General features: G+C 40.7%; 1 protein-coding gene across 1 annotated transcript in view; it reads right to left on the reverse strand.

The window, feature by feature from the left end:
• Window positions 1-22,167, reverse strand: part of ARAP2 (ArfGAP with RhoGAP domain, ankyrin repeat and PH domain 2) — a 494,936-nt gene that overhangs the window by 256,498 nt on the left and 216,271 nt on the right. The window contains exons 12-14 of the mRNA XM_075346952.1: window positions 8,996-9,081; window positions 8,612-8,794; window positions 4,948-5,122 (exon numbers count right to left, since the gene is read on the reverse strand). Of these exons, the coding sequence (XP_075203067.1) occupies window positions 4,948-5,122; window positions 8,612-8,794; window positions 8,996-9,081 (444 nt within the window). The remainder of the gene's footprint in view (window positions 1-4,947; window positions 5,123-8,611; window positions 8,795-8,995; window positions 9,082-22,167) is intronic.

A 22,167-nucleotide genomic window follows, 5' to 3' on the forward strand; every position in this document is an offset into this window, starting at 1 on the left:
GACCCAGATGAGGTGGAGGAGGAAGAAGCAGTGGAGGAACTTGGACAGAGGATTGACACACAAATCGTGGGGACGGCAAGACTTGTGCAGCAGACCCTTCACCATCTATCACCATAGTTACCCAGTGCCCAGTCAGCGACATGTAACGTCCCTGTCCATGCTTACTGGTCCATGTATCGGTGGTGAAATGCACCCATTGACACACAGAGTTTCTCAAGGAAGCGGTGATGTTGTGTGCGACATGCTGATGTAGCGCGGGCACACCTTTCTTAGAGAAGTAGTGGCAACTGGGCATCTGGTACTGGGGAACAGCGACAGACATAAGGTCTCTAAAATCCTGTCTGTCCACCAGGCGGAAAGGCAGCATTTCGGTAGCCAAGAGCTTACAGAGGGATAAAGTCAACCTCTTAGCTTTTTCATGGGTCGCAGGAAATGGCCTTTTATTTGTCCACATCTGAGGGACTGAGATCTGGCTGCTGTGTGTAGACGGTGTTGAGTAGGGTGTCCCTGGAAAAATGCAGCTTTGTGAGGAAAGTGCAGGCGTAGACATGATGTCGCCTTCATCCAACGTTGGTGCTATCGATGTATGAGAGAGCTGTACACACTCACTTGTTTCCCCTTCCAAACCAACTGACAACCTACCAAGCAAACTGTCTGTTGCGGTTACAGTGGTGGAAGTCGTGCGTGGAAAACCAGGTGTCACAGCTGTGCCCACAGTCCTAGAAGATGAAGAGTGCGCGGATGCACTGAAAGGGGCAGGCGGCGGATGGTTCGCTCCGCTAGGCCGCATTGCAGCACGGTGAGCTTCCCACTGGGACATATGATATTTATTCCTGTGAAGATTCATGGAAGAAGTTGTCAAACTGCTGAGGTTTTGCCCTCTACTAACAGAATCACGACAAATTTTACAGATCACATAATTTGGCCGATCTTTTTCTATGTCAAAAAAGGACCAGGCTAGGCAAGGCTTAGAGGGCATGCGACCTGCTGAGCCCCCCGACTAGTGCTCAGAGACAGAGTGGTGGCTGAGGATGCAGTTGTAGATGTGCTACCAGTGCTCCGACTCTGTCCAGGAAGGCGCAAGGTAACTTCGTCGTCGGTTGCATCCTCCTCCACCGCCTCTGTTGACCTCCTCGAGTGCCTGACTGTGGGTTGACAGTAGGTGGGATCTAGAACTTCCTCATCAATTGTTGTGTTTGCACTCCCCTCACCCTCAGATCGAGCCTCTTCTTGCCCTGACCGAATATTTAAGTTGTCATCCCAATCTGGTATCTGCGTCTCATCGTCATCAGTATGTTCCTCATTGTCTATAACAACAGGTGTTACAGTTTGTGAAAAAGGGTCAACATTATGCTCAGAAACTTGGTCCTCACAGCCTGAATCAGAGTCTCAAAGGTTCTGGGCATCACTGCAGACCATTTCCTGGTCTATACTTACTGTAGCTTGGGAGCAGACTTCTGATTCCCAGGCTATAGTGTGACTGAACAGCTCTGCAGACTCAGCCATCTCAGTTCCACCATACTGTGCAGGGCGGATGGAGACTTCACAGTTGGGAGAATGCAAGTGTGATTGGGATGACAACTCAGAGGACTGGTGTTTTTTGGATGCAGTAGTTGAGGTGGCAGAGAGGGCACTTGTTGGACCACTTGAGATTCAGTCAAGCATTTTTCTTTTTTGGCCATCATCTACCTTTTTTTCCTGTTGTTCGTGTCCGTAAAAAAGGGAGCACATCGGATTGTCCACGGTAAGTAGTAGACATCTTACTTTTGCTGGAAGATGGTCTATCTTCAGCAGATGTTAATGGAGCTTTAAATAAACAATACCAGAGAGCACGGACAATCCCGTGCCATATTCACAATATGGACAAAGCCATATACAGATAACTATAAGCAAAAGGGAGAGAAATTCAACACACAGCACATGAAGGGCTAAAAGCCAATATAACATAGAGCTAAAGTGTACTGCTGCCTATTGAGTGCCCGTTACTAATGCATCAATTACATAGTGTCAAAAAAGACTTGCAACAACACACTATAATACATTGCAACCAAACATACCTAAATGGTGGATGAGAGCCCAATTCCCCCTGGGGAATTGGGCTCTCATCCATCATTTAGGTATGTTTGGTTGCAATGTATTATAGTGTGTTGTTACAAGTCTTTTTTGACACTATGTAATTGATGCATTAGTAACGGGCACTCAATAGGCAGCAGTACACTTTAGCTCTATGTTATATTGGCTTTTAGCCCTTCATGTGCTGTGTGTTGAATTCTAACATGTGCCACCATATACCTACTTTGGGGTGAGGGCACCATCTATTGGTACTCACCATTATTTGTCTCTGCTATTTTTAATCCAACATTGTTTGTCTGCTTTTGAGCAATTTTCTATTAATAAAGTATACAATTTTTACCATTCAGTCGTTGTACAGAATTTTTCTCCCTTTTGTTAATGAAGCTTTGCCACCTTCCCCACGGACAAACCCTTTTTTCCTTTTCCAACACGCCTCTTCCCCTTTCCACCAGCATCTGTCATTTTGCCACTCATTTTGATTGCGACAAGATTGTGCACTTAAAATGTGGTAGTAAAAATTGAGAGGTGGTGTAGATTTCAGCGGTGGTCTAGCTTTATTAACAGCAGAATAAACAACAATAATTATCCCTGACAATGCAACTACGGCCCTTAAACTGGCAGCATAGCTGGCCAGTATAATGGCTTAGTAACAATGAGTTTCAGTGTGCAGTGCAGGCAGACGTGCTGCAAATATCTTTGCACTAGTGGGACAATACAGAAGTCCAACAGCCACTTTTAGGATGCCACTAAGTTTCCTCAGTGTTTGCTAGTATAATGGCTTAGTAACAATGAGTTTGAGGGTGCAAAGGGCAGGAGGGTACAGTGGCAGGGTTGTGGGTCTGGGTACAGGAAAGGAAGCCTCCCCTTCTATCCCTCCTAATGTTGAAATGCAGCGAGGAAATCCCTGACCTTAGCTACACAGACGCGGTCATCTTGTGTAGCTGTTAAAATCTGTTTTCACAGCCCTGTCTGTCACCTATGGCTCTGACCTTGCCGGTATTAGCCCTTAAAAGGACTAATAGAAACTTCTATCCCTATTCTGTATAGCGCTGTGTATAGAGCGTACACAGCAGTATCGGAGACAGGAGCTACGCCAGCGGTGACTGACACCAAGACGCAGAAGGCAGATAATGGCGTGCTGGAGGAAAATGTCCATTTTTATAATGCATGGACATGTGACATGGACATCCTATCACACATGCCGTTGCTTCTCTGGCTAAAAGTCCACTTAGCTGTGTGTGTGTCTGGGATTGGCTGACATGCTGGCCCGCCCCACTACATGCGCGCTTAGAGAAGGAAGACAAGGAAAAAAAAAAAAATGGCGATCGCCATTATCCAAACAGCAGGGATCTGAATGCGCTGTTCCCTCACACTATACGCTGAAATTTCATAATAGTGTGAGTCACAGAGTGACTTACACTATTACAGGGGAAAGCCAGCTAGTAATTAGCTTGTCTTTTTGCTGCCAGAACCGTTCTCGAACGTATCTAGAACTATCGAGCTTTAGCAAAAAGCTCGAGTTCTAGTTCAATCTAGAACAGCCCCCAAAATCACTCGAGCCGCGAACTGGAGAACCTCGAACCGCGCTCAACTCTACTCTGCACATAAAACTAGGTCTCATGAAGCAATTTGTAAAAGCATTGCCAACTGACGGCGACTGTTTTAAGTACATCATGTTGGCACTTCCTGGACTGTCCATTGAAAAAAATCAAGGCTTGTGTGTTTGATGGTCCACAAATTCGACAGCTCATCAAAGATGAACATTTCACCGGGACTATGTCAGATCTTGAGAAGAATGCTTGGTTATCATTCAAAGACGTCGTCAAGAACTTTCTTGGAAATACACGTGCAAGTAATTACAAAGAAATTGTTCAGAAACTATTGGAAAGCTACAAAGCGCTTGGTTGCAACATGAGTATTAAACTCCATTTTCTGCATTGCCATCTTGCCAACTTTCCGGAAAATCTTGGTGCTGTTAGCGATGAGCAAGGTGAACGATTTCACCAAGATTTGAAGGTTATGGAAGACCGTTACCAGGGTAGATGGGATGTACATATGATGGCTGACTATTGCTGGAGCATCAAACGTGACTGTCCTCAAGTTAAACACTCCAGAAAAAGCTATAAATGTACATTTTTCATTTTTACCTTAAATACTTGTGTATATATATATATATATATATATATATATATATATATCTCCTTTGTAAAAAAACATGATAGTGTTAAAAAACATATGTCATGCCTATTTCTTATATATTTCATTTTTTGTTCATATTTGTACTATTTTTAAAAAAACACCACTTTTTAGGTACAGTAGTTTACATATTTTTGAGAAGACAAAAATCCTGTAGTTCAAAAACTTGACGTGATAGAGAAAAACTGAGATCATTTCTGGATTCAGCATCCAAAAATTAATTAAGAACAGTTGTCTGGCATAACTCCTAAAAAATTGCGTTCCCCAGTGTAATTAGCGAAAATAGCAAAAAAATGATCGTAATAATGGTACAATATGCAACCTTTTATTATACAACACTATATAAGATGTAGTTTTCACCATCTCATGGTGTGCCGAAAGATTTTGCTCATCTATAAATTTGGAGACATTTACAACTTAACTGAATGCCTTTTGGCAGTAGGTTTTTGTTACATATTTGAAATGTATCATAAAATTGGGGCAAACTATTTACTTTTCTGCCACATTTTGCTTAGTAAATCTTCCATATGTTCAACCAAAAATGTGAAGTGAAAATTACATATGGTTGGGTTATTCATGCTATCCCCAATAAAAACTTGTCAAAACTCAAACTGCATTAAGAATATTAGTATAAGAATTACAAGGAATAATTTGTGCTTTGTCCAACAAAGCTTATACCTGATAACTTGTTATGATGTAGAAATTCCATCTGTAAGTGTTGTCCTGCCATTTTTGCCAGAAGGTATGGAGTACTGTTAAGCGGATCTCCAGTAGAGCACATGATATCAGCTCCATTAAATACTAACATTATGGTTTCAAACACATCCGGTTTAGTTACTGCAGTACATAATGCCTACAACCAACATAAAGATATGTCATAATTTCTTTTAAATAAATGGCTATGATTTTGAAAAATATAGTAAGGTCAAAAAAGAAAATAGTATTCTTCAACTAGAGCATGCTGTAAAGTGTTAAATTCGAAATACTAAATTCTACAAAACCGATTGTCATTTCTTCATATTAAAATCTGAAAGTGTGAAAACTAGAAGATTATATTTTGTTAACATTCTCTCACCCTTAACAAAAAAAAGTCTTATCCATAAATATCTTAAGCTGCTAACATCCCTCCTGTGCTGACAATTTATTTTTTTTGAGGGGAAGAAATCTTGGGAGGGAACAGTATAGGGAAGAAAGGTGTGTAGACAGTGTATGAGGCAAAGTATGAGGGGAAAGTATTGGGAGGAAGAGTGGGGTGTTTCATATGAGGGAATGTGAGGGGACTCTATAGGGTGAAGAAAAATGTGAGGAGACAGTATGGGGAGTAGTGTGAGGGAACCGTATTAGGGCTGAAGGGATATGAGGGAAAGATGTATGAGGAGACAGTATGGGGGAGTAAAATGTGAAGGGACAGTTTGTGGGAAATCATCAGGGTGCAGTATGGATTGAGTGTGGTGGGACCATTGGGGAGAAATGTAGTGGGATAGTGTAGTGAATATATTGTGAGAGGAAATTATGGGGAGAAAAGTATGAAGGGACACTAACGGAGGAAAACTGTGAAGGGAAATTATGGGTGGAATAGCTTTAAATATAAATATAAATAAATTTTGAGGTGACAGCATAGTGGAAAAAGTGTGAACAGATAGTATGGGGAGAAACATGTGAGAGGGTAGTGTATGGTTGTAGAAAAGTATGTGGAGGAAAAGTATAGAGATTGAGTAATGTGGTGGGGGGCAATATAGAAGGTCAGTGTCAGAACAGAGTTTGGATGGGACTGTATTTTGAGGGTGAAGGACATACTTGGAGTTAAAGGGTTCATGTGATATGGGGTTGACCTGACATTGCAATTTTATGGGGCTAGTTTCTTGGCCTCATTTTTGCTCCATTCATTTCCTGATTCCAGCATGCAGTTTTTTTTACCACACCGGGCCTGGTTGGTAATTATGGCAGCTTGATTTCTCCTCACCTTGGGGGATTCTCAGCTCTTCCATCTACTTGAATTGACTCCCTACTTTGGTGGCTTACTGCCACAGCAGGGCGTATGATTCACAACTTGACTGGCTGTTTTTTGTGTGATTCCTTTTACAGCTGGGTGTTTGGTACAATTTAATTTGTACACATTCTTATATTGTTCATTGTACCATTGCAACCATGCTTGTCTATATCACCTGGCACTGACAGCTTGGATTACTTTGTATGCCCTCTTTTTTATACTGGTATTGTGTTCACGATTTATAATATTTTTTAGGGCTCTACCATCCTCTTGCCGTACAATCATAGCTATTTTTGCATATATACATACATTATATATATATATATATATATATATATATATAGATTATATATATATCTATATCTATATCTATATATATATATCTATATATCTATATCTATATCAGCATTGTACCATACTATGGTTGTACTCATAATGGGAACCATGATTCTGCACTTGTGAATCATTACTCTTTGCAGAACATGCAGCACTTATGATCTCATTTTCTGTCCCCATTGGTAAATCCAATCTGTTCAGTGTTTTGTTACATCATCACAGGTATTTCTCACATATACATTGGTTCTACAATCGCACTACGCCTGCCTTTCTAAGAGGAACTATGATTCTATATGAATGAATCATTATTTGCAGTACTCATAGTGTCTGCAACCTTACTCCTCGTCCCCATAGGTAATCCAATCTATTTTGTGGTTTTTGTATATTCTGCTCACAATTACTGCATGCTGACTTTATACCGTGTCAGTTTCTTTGAGTATTACTGGTGTAACTCCATGATATTTATTCAAATTTTTGATCTGTACTTTTGATGATTGTACTTACCGGTATATTATCTTGCAGCCATACTACCATATCTTGAGGCCTTGTTTGTATATTGTCTATCTTTTTAATTGTTTTTAATTGTGTGTTTTTCACTTCTTTTGACCCAATAAAATATTTATATATTGCATGACCTTTCATATCATTGTTCGATGTGCGCCCAACTTATGTGTACCTTTCTTCTCCATTGTACACATTTTGTTTTCACACATAGGGCAGCACTCCCTTGTTCACCTCAGGCGGTGTATCCCCCCTTTTCATTATAATGGGGTTGACCTGACATTGCAATTTATCACTGTACTAAGCTTGGTAATGTAATCATGTGCTGATAGGAGTTTGGACAATGTAGTCATGTACTAATGGTGGTTCCAGTGTTGTATTCATGTATTAATAGTAGTTCTGGTTATGTATTCCTTTACTGATGGTGGTAGTAATGCTGAATTTCTGTGCTGTTGGTAGTTCTGAAGATGTATTCATGTACTTGTGAAGGTTCTGGTGCTATATGCCTATAGTGATATTGGTTATGATCCTGTGCACATGTAACAATCCATAAAATATCAGGAAATCTATTAACATCAATCAAGTATTGTGCCATAGTACTATCTACTGCTTAAGGAAAGTGCATGAACACTGAAGCTTGCCAGATCCAGTAACCCTTAAGCTTCAGAGTGTTACCAGGCTTGAAAGAATGGAGCAGTCCTTGCTTAGGTAACTGGCCACACTGGGACTGCAAGGTGGGTGGTAACCTAAACTACAAGTTGTACACTATAAAATTAAAGATCACTCTTTTCTTGAAAAAAAAAAAAGAATTTTTAATAATTACACTGCAAAGTTCTACTTTTCACAAATACTTTTTATTCTTAGCCACATTAGAACTTGAGATTTTCTCCCAGTCCATCACTGCTAATGCCCTTTTCCTTCAATATTGACTGGTGATTGGCTGTAGCCTTTTGGAATTCAATCAAAGCTCTAAAAGGCTGTAGAAAATGAGTGGCTAACAATTTGTTTGTAGTGGTCACATCACAAAATAATATGTGAGCACCATAAGTCACAGCACTGATCTGCAAGGTAAGTTTTAAGGTAGTTTTTTTTTTTTATCATGTTCTCTGCTTTGAAGCTATTTTTGAAAGGTTTGTCTAGTAGTGGACAATGCATTTAATTTGAGCTGTTTTCCTTCGTGGTTGATACACCTCAAATTGCACAATTGCAGGGATAAGATGCAGTAAAAAAAATAGAAATAATAATTATTATTATTACAACAATTTGAGTACATGATTTTAGATAAAAATTAAAAACAATCAAATAATAAAATAACAAATAGAAAAAAGTAGAAAAATATCTAGCCATCTCTCCTATTATAACTAGTTCTGATGTAGCATCCATAATTTAAAGATCGCAATGTAGTATTTGTTCCCCTTCTACTGTTCTAAAATTGTATGTCAGCAGGACTCTGTGCACTTTCGTTATTAAATCAGTGGTGAAAAATAACATATACACTTTGTGACACTTACGTACCTCATTTAGTTGCTGAGGAGTTCGGCTCGGAGAAAGCGTCTTTTTAAATCTTCCTTCTTTGTATTTTTGTGCAACAAATAATCTTCTCTGATTAATAGTGGAGGTCACACAAAGCATGTTTTCAGGCAAAAGATTTGCTTCCCAGAAGCTATTAACTTTTTCATTTCCCAGAACAATGAAAAGCTACCAAAAGAAAACATGAACAAACCCAAACATAATGAAATCATTTATTAAATGTGTTGCTTGCTTCTTAGCTCCTTTTACGTTTCTGTGGTGATGAAACATAGACCGAGGGCTGTGATCAGGAGTCCCACTAAGTTATGGAATCCTAATCTGCCATATTCACTTTAATGACAAGGAATATAAAGTATCATTGTACTGTACCTTCACTAGTTCATTGCTCCATATTGTCGGATCTAGTTTTAAGCTTTGTACCTTTGAAATTTTGCTTCCAAGTGTCTTATGTTGACCTATAAAAAAAGAGACAATAATTATATATATGCCATAAAGATGCATGGTATATTTTTTCTACTAAATATATATTTTTTAACATTACTTCAAATCACACTAGTGCCATGGTTTCATTATAAGCTGCAGTCTTGAATGAACTGAGCATAAAGTGTTTTATATGTCTGCACATATAGTAATGCTGGAATACCTGTCCTATTTTGTACAGTTAAATTGGAAAAAAATACTTAAAGAGAACCTGTCACAAGATTTGGGGCCTATAAACTGCGGCAACCACCACTGGGCTCTTATATACAGCATTATAACATGCTGTATATAAGAGCCCAGGCCACTGTGTAGAACATAAAAGTCCCTTTATAATACTTACCTAAATGGTCGGTGCGGTGCAGATGGGTGTCTCTGTTCTCTGGGTGCTACGCTTCCTCTCTTGGCCATCTTTGTCCTCCTTGTTCTGAAACCGGGGTGCATGACACGTCCTACATCATGCACACATGCCGTCATTGAGGTCCTGCGCAGGTGCACTACAATACTTTGATCTGCTCAGGGCAGATCAAAGTGCGCCTGCACAGGACCTCAATGCCGGCGTGTGTGCATGACGTCAGATGTGTCATGCACCCTGACTTCAGAAAACTACTTATAAACCTCACTTTATCTATGCTAATTAGTGACTTAACTAGTCTCAGGGGTGTTTTTCCCAAGACTAACCATTTTTCTTTTCATTTTATTACACTCTTCTGGGCATGATAACATGCTTTTCATAAGCTGGCGTCATTGCCAGCTCCTGGAAATCTTGCGCATGAGTATTTTGGCCGCTTCAGTATGGCTCTGAAGCTAAGTGTACTCTTACCGGCTTCATTGGGATGTAGTGTACATGACCGAAAGTTCAGAAGACATGTTAGTGAGCCATCTTCTGAACTTCCAGTCATGAGCAGTGCACCTAATGAAGCCTGGAAACATCCACCCTGTTTCTGATGCTGCTAAAATGAGCCGCGGGCATGCGCAAGATCTCCATTAGCTGGCAGTGATGGCGGCTCATGGACGTCTTATCATCATACCTACAAGGACGTGATGACATGGAAAGAGGGACGACTAGTCAAGGAAAACAATGCTCTGACTACTCAAGGCTCTAATTAGCATATGGAATGCAAGGTTTACAAGTAGTTTTTTTAAACAAACATTCATGTTGGTGAATAGCGTTACACAGGGCTAGTTAGGAAGGAAATTTGAAAATACAGCTATGACTGCTGCTAGGTTGGAGGGCATATGGGACCTGACAGGCTCCTTTTAAATAGCTTATCCCATCCACCTTCTATATTCAAAATGTCCTCTAAGTCTAATAGCCCGTGCACTGATCCCGGGCTCAGTTCTCATGGAACTCTGGATAATTATCCAGATCCAGACACCCAAGCAATTAAAAGAAAGAAAATAAGAAAGAAAATAATACTAAAGCAGGCATGTTACACTTACTGGTCTCCCATGCGGCTGTAACACTACTTCCGGGGCTACTCATTACCCTCATACATATTCCTGAATCCCACCACCAGTCCCAGTGTCTGTTGCAGTTAGACTGCGCCCCTCCATTTATGACAGCATGTCTGAATGCTTGCAATCACACATGCTGTCTGCATGTCTATATTGATGTAGGGTCCCCCCATATTTTCATACCCAACACAGATAAAGCATACTGCTAAAGGCTGCAGCTAATAGCCATGTGATTATCTTGGCTGTGTATCAAAATAAGGAGGGACCCCGTGCAGCTTTTCTAAACTTTAAAAAAAATAATTTTAAAAATCCACCATGGTGTCCCCCCAATTTTGATACCCAGCCATGATAAAACTAACAGCTGGGGGCTGGTATTCTCATGCTGGGAAGGCCCATGGTTATTGCCCCACAGCTTAAAAATAGCAGCCTACAGCCGCCCAGAATTGTCACATCAATTAACTGTAACAATCCAGGCACTTTCCCCGACTCATCCCAATTACCCTGGTGCAGACACAATCTCTGTAATAAAAGGTAGATGAAAGCTCACAGCTGTCACTAAAGGGGGCTTTACACACAGCAATATTGCTAGCGATATTGCTAGCGAGCGTACCCACCCCCGTCTTTTGTGCGTCACGGGCAAATCGCTGACCGTGGTGCACAATATCGTTAAGAGCCGTCACACTGACTTACCTGCCTAGCGACGTCGCTGTGGCCGGCGAACCACCCTCTTTCTAAGGGGGCGGTTCGTGCAGTGTCACAGCAACGTCACTAAGCAGCCGCCCAATAGAAGTGGAGGGGCAGAGATGAGCAGCCGTAACATCCCTCCCACCTCCCTCCTTCCTCATTGCCGCTGTACTTCGTCGTTCCCGAGGTGTTACACACAGGGATGTATGCTGCCACAGGAACGACGAACAACCTGCGTCCTCAACAAGCAACAATTTTTTGAAAATGAACGACATATCAACGATGGACGATTTGGTGAGTATTTTCCATCGTTAACGGCCGCTCGTTGGTGTCACACGCAACAATGTCGCTAACGATGCCGGACATGCATCACGGAACCCGTGACCCCGGCGATATATCGATAGATACGTCATTGCGTGGTGTAACGGGGCCTTAAGACCTAGGTTGTTAATGGGAGGAATCTATGAAACCCCTCATTTCTGATCTGTAGATGAAAAGAAATAAAAACAAACACTGAAAAATCCTTTATCTAATATATAAAGCTTAATGTGTGTGTGTATGTGTGTGTATGTGTGTGTGTGTATGTCCGGGATTGGCATCCGCACCGTCGCAGCTACAGCCACAAAATTTTGCACACTCACACTTCTGGACCCAGAGAGCGTCATAGGCTACGTTTTGAGGGGAAATTTTAACCCCGCTCTTTACAGTTATTCACCAAAAAACCTGCCTCCATTAAAGCGAATGGAGCTGGGAGCCACAGTGCAGCCAAAACTTCAGAAGAATGCGCAGCTATGCCCTTAAATGGAATGTTGGCGTGTCACAATGCAGCCAGGGAAAGAGACAGACACAGACAGGGTAAGAGACAGACACAAAGAGACAGACACAGACAAAGAGGCAGACTGACAGGGAAAGAGAGGGAAAGAGAGAGACAGGTAAAGAGACAGACAGACAGGGTAAGAAACAGGTCCAATGAAATCCACGCAAGGTCCCACGACACTTTCAGCTCTGCTACATCGGAAGCTGACAGGAGCGGCAGTAGAACACCGCCGCTCCTGTGAGCTCCATGCAGCAACTGAAGTGAGTAGCGCGATCAGCTGTGCTGTCACTGAGGTTACTCACGGCCACTGCTCTCAGGTGGAGGACGGCAGCTGTGGTCGCGAGTAACCTGAGTGAAAGCAAAGATGATCGCGCAGCTCACTGCAGTCACTCAGGGGCTTTGTGATCACAGGTGAGTCCTTCACGTGTGACTGCAAATCAAACCGCGGCACACACACAGAGCCGTGCGATCACAATGAAGTCGGGTGAAGTTCATCAGAGTTCATTCTGATCGCGCGGTTCTGTGTCGCAGCCAGCCATGCTCTTTTTGACAGTGCGGTCCCACTCGGCACTGCTGCAAGTCTATGGGGATGCTGCAGACCCGAGTGGAACTGCACTGTCAATAATGTGCGTTCTGGATGCTTTTCCCACTCATTCTATGGCAGAGCAAGCATCCAGAACGCATGAATTCTCCAGGAATGTGCGCACGTTGCATTCTGTCGAACGCGTCTCAGAACGCAGCTTTTTCGGCTGTGTTCTGAGACGCATATGCAGTGACTTACACGCTGTGGAATAGAACGCAATGTGCGCACATAGCCTAAACCACCTGATTCGGGTCCCCATAGACTTATATGGGGATCAGCATCTGGCCAGGTGTCTGGATCAATTCTGGGTCTTTACATTTTTTTTAAATCCGATTGGACCCGCCGATCCCGGATAGTTGTGCGTTTGCCCATCACTAATTGTGATATTTCATGGTTGGTCCTTGAAACAGAACAAATATTTTGCCCCTAAAAAGAAATAAAACTAGAAAAGTTAGCAAAAGCTATAGTATTTTCCTTTTTAAATCTATCTGCATTTCTAGTATGTCTTTTGCAGTGATAATTAAGTTAAAATGAATACTATAACTTCAGAAGATATCAATTACTTTAAAATGATAAAAAAGTAAAATTAAAAGTTACATTTACACTGGGCTGACTGCATCTGCACAAATATATATTTTAGCCGTAATTTTTAGTGATGACTTTCTTAACGTGTCTGAGTTCTAACTTCTCTGTTATTTCACCTAATTTCTTTTCTTATTTCAGCATTTGACAGAAATAATAAACCATAAATTAAACAGTAAAATATCTTGTATGGAAATCATTCAGTATTCAGTGACATTTTAAGCATCAACACCTCACATTGTTCCATGAAACTTGGCGGTGTAAGTCATCTACAGGATCTACCACCAAGACGCTAATCACCAAAAGCATCTGTTTCTGCTTGGAAATCCTGTACCATGTCAGTACTTCAAGCTGTAAATTGCTGCTTTATGTGAAATTTAGATTCTCTAACTAAACATAAAGGATGCAGAGCATGAGATGTATGACAACATCTACAAGTTTTCCCATTAAAGGGATCCTGTCATGTCTGATAACACTGTTCACCTGTTGAAATAGGGTAATTCTGCAGTTTAGCATTAGAAAGGTGTATGGCTGCCATACTGAAAAAGTGGCTACCGGGAGGAAATTAACTTTATTCCTCGCTGGAGCCGCCAGCTTTCAGCGAGACACTTGTGTCAACAAGGCTACCATCACAGTTTAACATCTCTGAGCATGCCCCATATCTTTGACTGACAGCTGCTTCTGCAGTGCATCAGTGCATCAGATCTGGCGTCAAGGAAAGTGATCGGATGTACTTATAGCCATTGTTCACAGCGCTGTGAACGGTGACTGTAGCTATGACGGCACATGTGAAAGCCGGCAGCTCCTGGGAGGAATAAAGTCAATTTCCTCCCAACAGTCTTCCTTTCAGTACTTTGGCCGGGCACATTTCTACTGCTATTAACTTAGAGATTAACCGTGTAATAGCGTTATCCAGTGTGATAGGTATACTTTAAATACTGCGTACATGACATCTATTGTTATTAAGGACATTTTTTATGGCGCTTTCTTATGGCGCTGAGAAATATGAGGATAGCACCCCCTCATGGGCAAAAATGACATGATTGTTGGCAGTATATATGACAACTGTTACCTTGCTGCATTGGTCCAGTTTGGTTTTATGGCTTAATGGTGCTGTTCAAAATCTTATATGTCCCTGTTAATTGCAACAGTGAGCGCTAGAGGGTTAGGAGAAATAGCAGTCCTTCATTCTAAGCCGTACCGTGTGGCTAAATAGTTGTCTACAATTATACATGGGGTATTACTGCATTTGTAAGAAATTTCAACAAATGTTGGGGGCCATTTTCACTTACGACACTTGTGTAACTTAAAAAATTATAGCTAATAATCAATTACATTTTTAACACTAATATATTAGATTTCCCCTGTCCAATATTATAAAATTCAGTACGGTTCCTGTGGTTTCAAAATACTCACTAAAGCCCTAGATGACTTCTGAACTATTGGAGCAGGGAAATTTCCAAATATTGGGTTACTTGTGTTTTTTTTTTGCTCTTTTGGCAAGTCACCAACTCCGCTAACATCACGCATAATCTATTTAAACAAAGTCTATTTCTCAAAAGCCAAATAATGTTTCTTCCCTTTTAATCTCCGCCATGTGCCCAAAAAGGCACGGACAACCACATAACTACATGTAAAATTGACAGATTCAGAAAATAATTATTTCAGCCTGTGGTGTGCATTTTCCTGTTTTACTCCTTGTGTAAATTAAAATCTTAAGGCTAAAAGTAATATTTTAGCGGGAAAATCTAAAAACAAATGTCTGTGTCCAAAGTTAAAGTTCTGTGATGTACTTTCTAAATCAAAAATGGTCACTACACCCCTTCAAGAATTCCTTCTCTTGGTCACTTGTGGAGTTTCTACTTATTTTCGGTATCTCAGGGGCTCTGTAAATGCAACATGGCATTCAAATTTGTGCTCCAAAAATCAAATAGTGCTCTTCACTTTCTAAGTTGTGCCATTTGCCCAATTATAAATTTTTAACCACAGATAGCGTATCATCGTATAATGGTACAAATTACGTAATAAATTTTACAAGGACCTATTATCTCCTATTACTTTTTGTGAAAAATGTGAAAATTAAAAAATTGTGGCTAAAACAGCATTTTACTGATAAAAAAAAATGTTTTTTTCTTTTTGACATAATTGTCTTGTGTAGTCTAGTCTCCAAAATGGGGTCACTTTTTGGAGATGCTGCAGTTATGAAATCTTAGGGTCACAGGCAAATGCGATATGTCATTAATAATCTTTTCCAGCCAAAATAACTCCCCTGCTTCTTGCATTTCGAGCCTTGTGTGCCCAAACAGCAGCTTTTTACCAAATGTTGCATTTTGCCACATTTGAGAGAAATTGTCTAATATTTTCTAAGGTCGATTTTCTCCTATTACTTCTTGTGAAAATGAAAAATGTGCAGCTAAAGCAATATTTTAGTGGAAAATAATATCATTTTTTATTTTTTCATTACACTTTGCCTTAATACATGAGTAGGACCTGAAGGGTTAACAAATGACCTGACAGTAGTTTAGAATAACTTGTGAAGAGCAGTTTTTAAAATAGTAAGCCCCATGAAATATCTTTAAACCTAAATATCAGTAAAACTTTGAATTTGTAAATTTCCTTGAACTAAATAAAATATTGCTGCTAAATGTTATCCCTTCTATCAACCGAGCAAAATAAAAGAAAGTTTGATGCTGATGTAAAATAGACATATAGGAAGTGATATTTTTTAACTACTTTAATTCGCGTGACTGTTTGGTTTAAGAATACAAACTTTCAAAGTTGAAAAATGTCTACATTTGAATCAAATATCAGATATTTTAATTAAAAAAAACTTGAAAACAAATGTACCTAAATTTAATGTTAACATAAAGTAAAATGTTTTACAAATAAGCAATCTCAGAATCACTGGGATAGGTTAAAGCCTTCCAGAATTAATGCTCCATGAATTGTGATGAAAAGCTCCCTGATATCCGGGATGGCCTGTTGTAACCGGATTTTTTTTAAAAATCGGTTCTGGCCTGGAATTGATCCCGGACATCTGGCTAAATGCGAGTCCCCATAAAAGTCTACAGGGACCAGAATCAGGCACTTAAAAATGGTAGTAGAAGAGATAGAAGGATTAGAGTAAAGGGTGCTTTATACGCTGCGACATCGCTAGCGATAGCTAGCAATGTCGTGCACGATAGCACCCGCCCACGTCGCTGTTTCGTCATGGGGGTGATCGCTGCCGTAGCGAACAATATCGCTACGGCAGCATCACATGCACATAGCTGCTTAGCGACGTCGCTGGAGATACCAAACAATCTCTCCTTTAAGGGGAGCGGTTCGTTCGGCATCACAGTGGAGTCACTAAGCGGCCGCCCAATAGCAGAGTTGGGGTGGAGATGAGCGGCTGGAACATGCCGCCCACCTCCTTCCTTCCTCATTGCCGGTGGACGCAGGTAAGGAGATGTTCGTCATTCCTGCGGCATCACACATCGCTATGTGTGACACCGCAGGAACGACGAACAACTAGTGGCATGCACCAACGATATTATGAAAAGGAGCGACGTGTCAACGATCAACAATTTTTGACGATTTTGCGATCGTTGATCGCCGCTCCTTTTAGTCGCACACAACGATATCAGTAACGGCGCCGGATGTGCATCACAAACACCGTGACCCTGACGATATATCGTTAGTGATATCGTTGTGTGTAAAGTACCCTTAAGCATTCTATACTTAACGAGTCTCCAGTGAGGCTGTCACTGCTTCCAGGCTTCTTCTTGGATGCTCATTTACCTTAATGCATATTCATGCTCCCCCCATCCACCAGCAGTCCTGGCATCTGTGATTGGATGCACTCAGACTTGCCCCAAGCTTGTGTGATAGCATGTCATACTGCTTGCAATCACAGACCCTGCCTATAGGTCACTATAGAACAGTGTAAAAATAAATAAGTAGAAAAATTGTCATATGGTCCACCCATATTATGATACCCAGCATAGATAAAGCATATGGCTACAAGTTGCAGCCCCCAGCAGTGTGCTTATCTTGGCTGCATATCAAAATAAGAGGATCTGCATTCGACTTTGTTTTTAATTATTTAAATAAATAATTTAAAAAAACGACATGCGGTAAGCCTCAATTTTGATACCTAGCCATGATAAAACTGACAGCTGGGAGCTGGTATTTTTAGGCTAAGGAAACTCATGCTTATCCCCCAGCTGAAAAATAGCAGCCTACAACTGCTTAGGATTGTTGCATCCATTATATGTGACAAGCCCAGAACTTTACCCATGTCATCCCATCTACCCTGATGCTGTGGCAATCGAGGTAATAAGTGGTTAATAACAGGTCACAACTGCCACTAAGCCCTAGATTAATAATGGGGAGTGTATATGAGACACCTATTACTAAGCTATAAGGGAAAAGAAATAAACACAAAACACCAAAAAATCCTTTATTTGAGATTAAATACAAAAAAATCTCAACCTCTTTCACCACTTTATTAATCCCCAAAACTCCCAGATCTGACGTAATCTACACAAGGTCCCACTAAGATTCCAGCTCTGCTACATCTGAAGGCACAACATGCGGCCATAGAATGTGACCACCTGCTGTGAGCTTCATGCAGAGACTGAGCCTCATAATGAGCAGTGATGTCAGATTATTTGCTCAAGGTTCCCATAGTCCTCCACCTGTAACTGCAGGTAATCGGACCTCAGGTGACTTCATTAAACTCATTAACCTTCCCTCAGGTTCACAAACCTGCAGTTTTTTTTTTGTTTTTTTGTTTTTTTTTTACAAGAGATGCTAATTTGGTAGTGAAGTTTTTACACCTTATTTCTGCACCCAATCTTTACCTCCTGGCAAAAAAAAACAAAAAAAACGCAGCACTAGCGCATCATACCTCATGCAGTTTTGATGCATTTGTTGCCAGGAAGTGTAGATTGGATGCATTAATATGGTGTAATGTCATCACCAAATGTGCATCTCTTGGCCCAGAAATGAAGAAAAAAAAACAAAACAGTTTTGGTGCCGTTTCAGTGAGGTTTTCTGCCAGGAGGTGGAAATTTGGTGCTGAAATTTGGTGCAGACATTTCAGCATCAAATTTGTACCTCCTGGCAGAAAACCTTAGTTTAAAATTTAGTGTCAAAACTGTTCTTCTGCATTTTTGGGCCGAGAGATCCTGCACCCAATCTACACCTCCTGACTAAAAATCACATCACTACTGCATCAGACCGCATGCAGTCATCTGGTTTTCTGCCAGGAGATGCAGGTATATGAAGTCAATGACTTCACCTGAGGGGAGATCATGGATTCTACTGTGGTCACCTGAGGTCAGGTTACTTGTGATCACAGGTGGAGGGCCATGGGAGCCTCCAGCTGTGATTGGAAATAACCTGAGTAACCTCCCTGCTTATCACTGTGGCTCATTCTCTGCCTGAAGATCACAGCAGGCGCATTATATTGCTGTCCACTGTCATTTCAGATGTAGCAGGGCTGGAATAGTCATGGGACCTTGTGTGGATTTTGTTGGACCTGGATGTTTTTAGGATTAAGAAATTGGTGAAAGAGGATGGGTTTTTGAATTTTATTTAAAATAAAGATTTTTATTGATATTTGTGTTTATTTCTTTTCACTTACAGATTAGTAATGGGGGTCTCATAGACACCTTCCATTACTAATTTAGGGCTTAGTGACAGCTGTAGGCTGTTATTAATCTCTTATTATTCTGATTGCCACCACACCATGGCAATCGGCATGAGCCTGGTAAAGTTCCGGGATTGTCACATATAATGGATGCAACAATCCTGGGTGGCTGCAGTCTGCTACTTTTTGGCTGGGGGCCCAATAATTATGGATCTCAAAAGACTGAGAATACCAGCTCCAAGCTGCTGGGCTTTATATTAGCTGGGCATCAAAATTGGTGGATTCCATGCCGTTTTTTAATTATTTATATATTTTAAAAGCGGCCTGCGATTCCTTTTAATTTTGATACACAGCGAATATTATATATATATATATATATATATATATATATATATATATATATATATATATATATAGTGTATTCTTTATCTATGTTGGGTATTATAATATGGGCTGACCCTACAACAATTATTTATTTTTACTCCAGTCTACAGTGACTCACAGACAGGATCTGTGATTGCAAGCAGTACAACATGCTATCATAGAGGCTATGGGCGCTGTCTGACTGCAATCAATCACAAATCCCAGGACTGCCGATGGGCGTGGGAAACAGTGAATACACATGAATGTAAATGACCGTCCCCAGAAAAAGAATCAGCGGCTGGAAGCAGTTACAGCCATGCAGGATAATCAGTAAGTATAGTGCACTTGTTTTATTTTTATTTTGCCTTCATTTTTGTTTTATTTTCTGAGTTGCCACCTCTGGATCAGCACTATCCGGCACTCGAATACTTTTGAAATCATGCAGATCCAGACTTTTATAGTTGAGGTCCATCACTACCCGTAAAGTAAAACTTGTCAGGTTTTAAAAATGGGGCTTGGTCAGCAGGAATCTGTCAGCATGATTTTACCCTTTGACCACGAAACAAGGAAATGTCAATAAGGCCTCAGAGAATTACTAAAATGTCATATGTACCAATGATCAAAATTCTCTATTTCACATTGCTAAGATCCTTCAGATATACTTATATATATGCATGTATACAGTATGTGCCAATGCTGTTACTAATTTGCACGGTTTTAACCTGCTTTTTGCAGATATACAGGGTGGGCCATTTATATGGATACACCTAAATAAAATATGAATGGTTGGTGATATCAACTTCCTGTTTGTGGCTCATTAGTATATTGGAGGGGGAAAACTTTTCAAGATGGGTAGTGACCATGGTGGCCATTTTAAAGTCTGCAAAATAGCATTAAAATATACACCTTTAATAGTAAACCTTAAAAGAGCAACGTTAATTACTCTGATGCATACAGGTCAAGTTCAAAAAGCCATCACTATCTGAGGTGAACACACCCTGGCCACTTAAGTTAGCCAGATAGGGACACACCCGCCGGGGGTCCCGTCTAGTGATGGCCACTAGAAAAAACAAACACAAGAAAAAAACAAAACAAACAAAACCAAAAAGTGATGTTGCTGTAGGCAAAGGACAATGGTCCAATTGACAAAAAACACAACAAAAGAAATAATACATAAAAAAACAAATCAGTATGCACTCATCTTGCTGACAGTGGTCAGTCATACATGTACATAAGTATGCAGTAGACTTTTAGGTATTTATAAAAGGAATGGTCTCACCCAATCCCTTTTCATGGGAGGTCATGCAGTCTCTTGATCCTGAGCAGTAGAGTCGTCCGCCATATACTGGCCCTACCACTTCTTGGATACAAAATAATAAAACTGCTGCCCCAAACTTCCGTCCTCATGAGGACGGACCACAACTAGGTCTCAAGCTGGACCCCTATGCTGACCCTGATGACATCCCGACGCGTTTCGTCACTCAGACTCCTCAGGGGACATAATAATCATCAGTCAGGTCCTCGCTGCCAGCCCTCACCAAACCATAGTGTCATCATAATTATAATTATATTATATTATATATATATATTATATATATATATATATATATATATATATATATATATATATATATATATATATATATATATATATATATATATATATATATATATATATATATATATATATATATATATATATATATATATATATATATATATATATATATATATATATATATATATATATATATACATACATATATATATATACACACACACATGCATATATACATATATACATTCAGTGTAGAGTTGAGCGCAGTTCGAGGTTCTCCAGTTCTAGGCTCAAGTGATTTTGGGGGCTGTTCTAGATCGTACTAGAACTCGAGCTTTTTGCAAAAGCTCGATAGTTCTAGAAACGTTCGAGAACGGTTCTAGAAGCAAAAAAACAGCTAATTCCTAGCTGACTTTCCGCAGTAATAGTGTAAGTCACTCTGTGACTCACACTATTATGAAATGTCAGTGTATAGTGTGCGGGAACAGCGCCTTCAGATCACTGGTGTTTGTATAATGGCGCGCGCGTAGTGGGGAGGGCCAGCATGTCAGCCAATCCCAGACACACACACAGCTAAGTGGACTTTTAGCCAGAGAAGCAACGGCATGTGTGATAGGATGTCCATGTCACATGTCCCTGCATTATAAAAACGAGTATCTGCCCGTCCGGACGCCATTATCTCTTCTGCGTCCTTGGTGTCAGACATCACTGGCGCAGCTCCGTCCTTTGTAATATCGCCGATACTGCTGTATGCGCTCCATACACAGCGCTGGACAGCTTAGGGATAGCACTTTCTATCAGTCCTTTTAAGGGCAGGGTCAGAGCCATAGGTGACAGGTCCTGAAAACAGAGACAGCGTCTGTGTAGCTAAGGTCAGGGATTTCCTCGCTGCATTTCCCCATTAGGAGGGATAGAAAGGCAGGCTCCTTTCCTCTACCCAGAGCCCCACAATCCTGGCACTGTACCCTCCTGTCCTCTGCACACTCCAACTCATTATAACTAAGCCATTATACTAGGAAACACTGAGTGTACCTAGTGGCATCCTAAACGTGGCTATTGGACTTCTGTATAGTCCCACTAGTGCACAGATATTTGCAGCACGTCTGCCTGCATTGCACACTCCAACTGATAGTGTTTGCTAGTATAATGGCTTAGTAACTATCAGTTGGAGTATAGCCACATTTAGGATGACACTAGGTACACTCAGTGTTTGCTAGTATAATGGCTTAGTAACTGAGTGTACCTAGTGTCATCCTAAACGTGGCTGTTGGACTTCTGTATAGTCCCAGTAGTGCACAGATATTTGCAGCACGTCTGCCTGCATTGCACACTCAAACTGATAGTTACTAAGCCATTATACGTGCTGCAATGCGGCCTAGCGGAG

Source organism: Anomaloglossus baeobatrachus, chromosome 1 (genome assembly GCF_048569485.1).
Source record: "Anomaloglossus baeobatrachus isolate aAnoBae1 chromosome 1, aAnoBae1.hap1, whole genome shotgun sequence".
In the NCBI taxonomy this organism is placed as follows: domain Eukaryota; kingdom Metazoa; phylum Chordata; class Amphibia; order Anura; family Aromobatidae; genus Anomaloglossus; species Anomaloglossus baeobatrachus.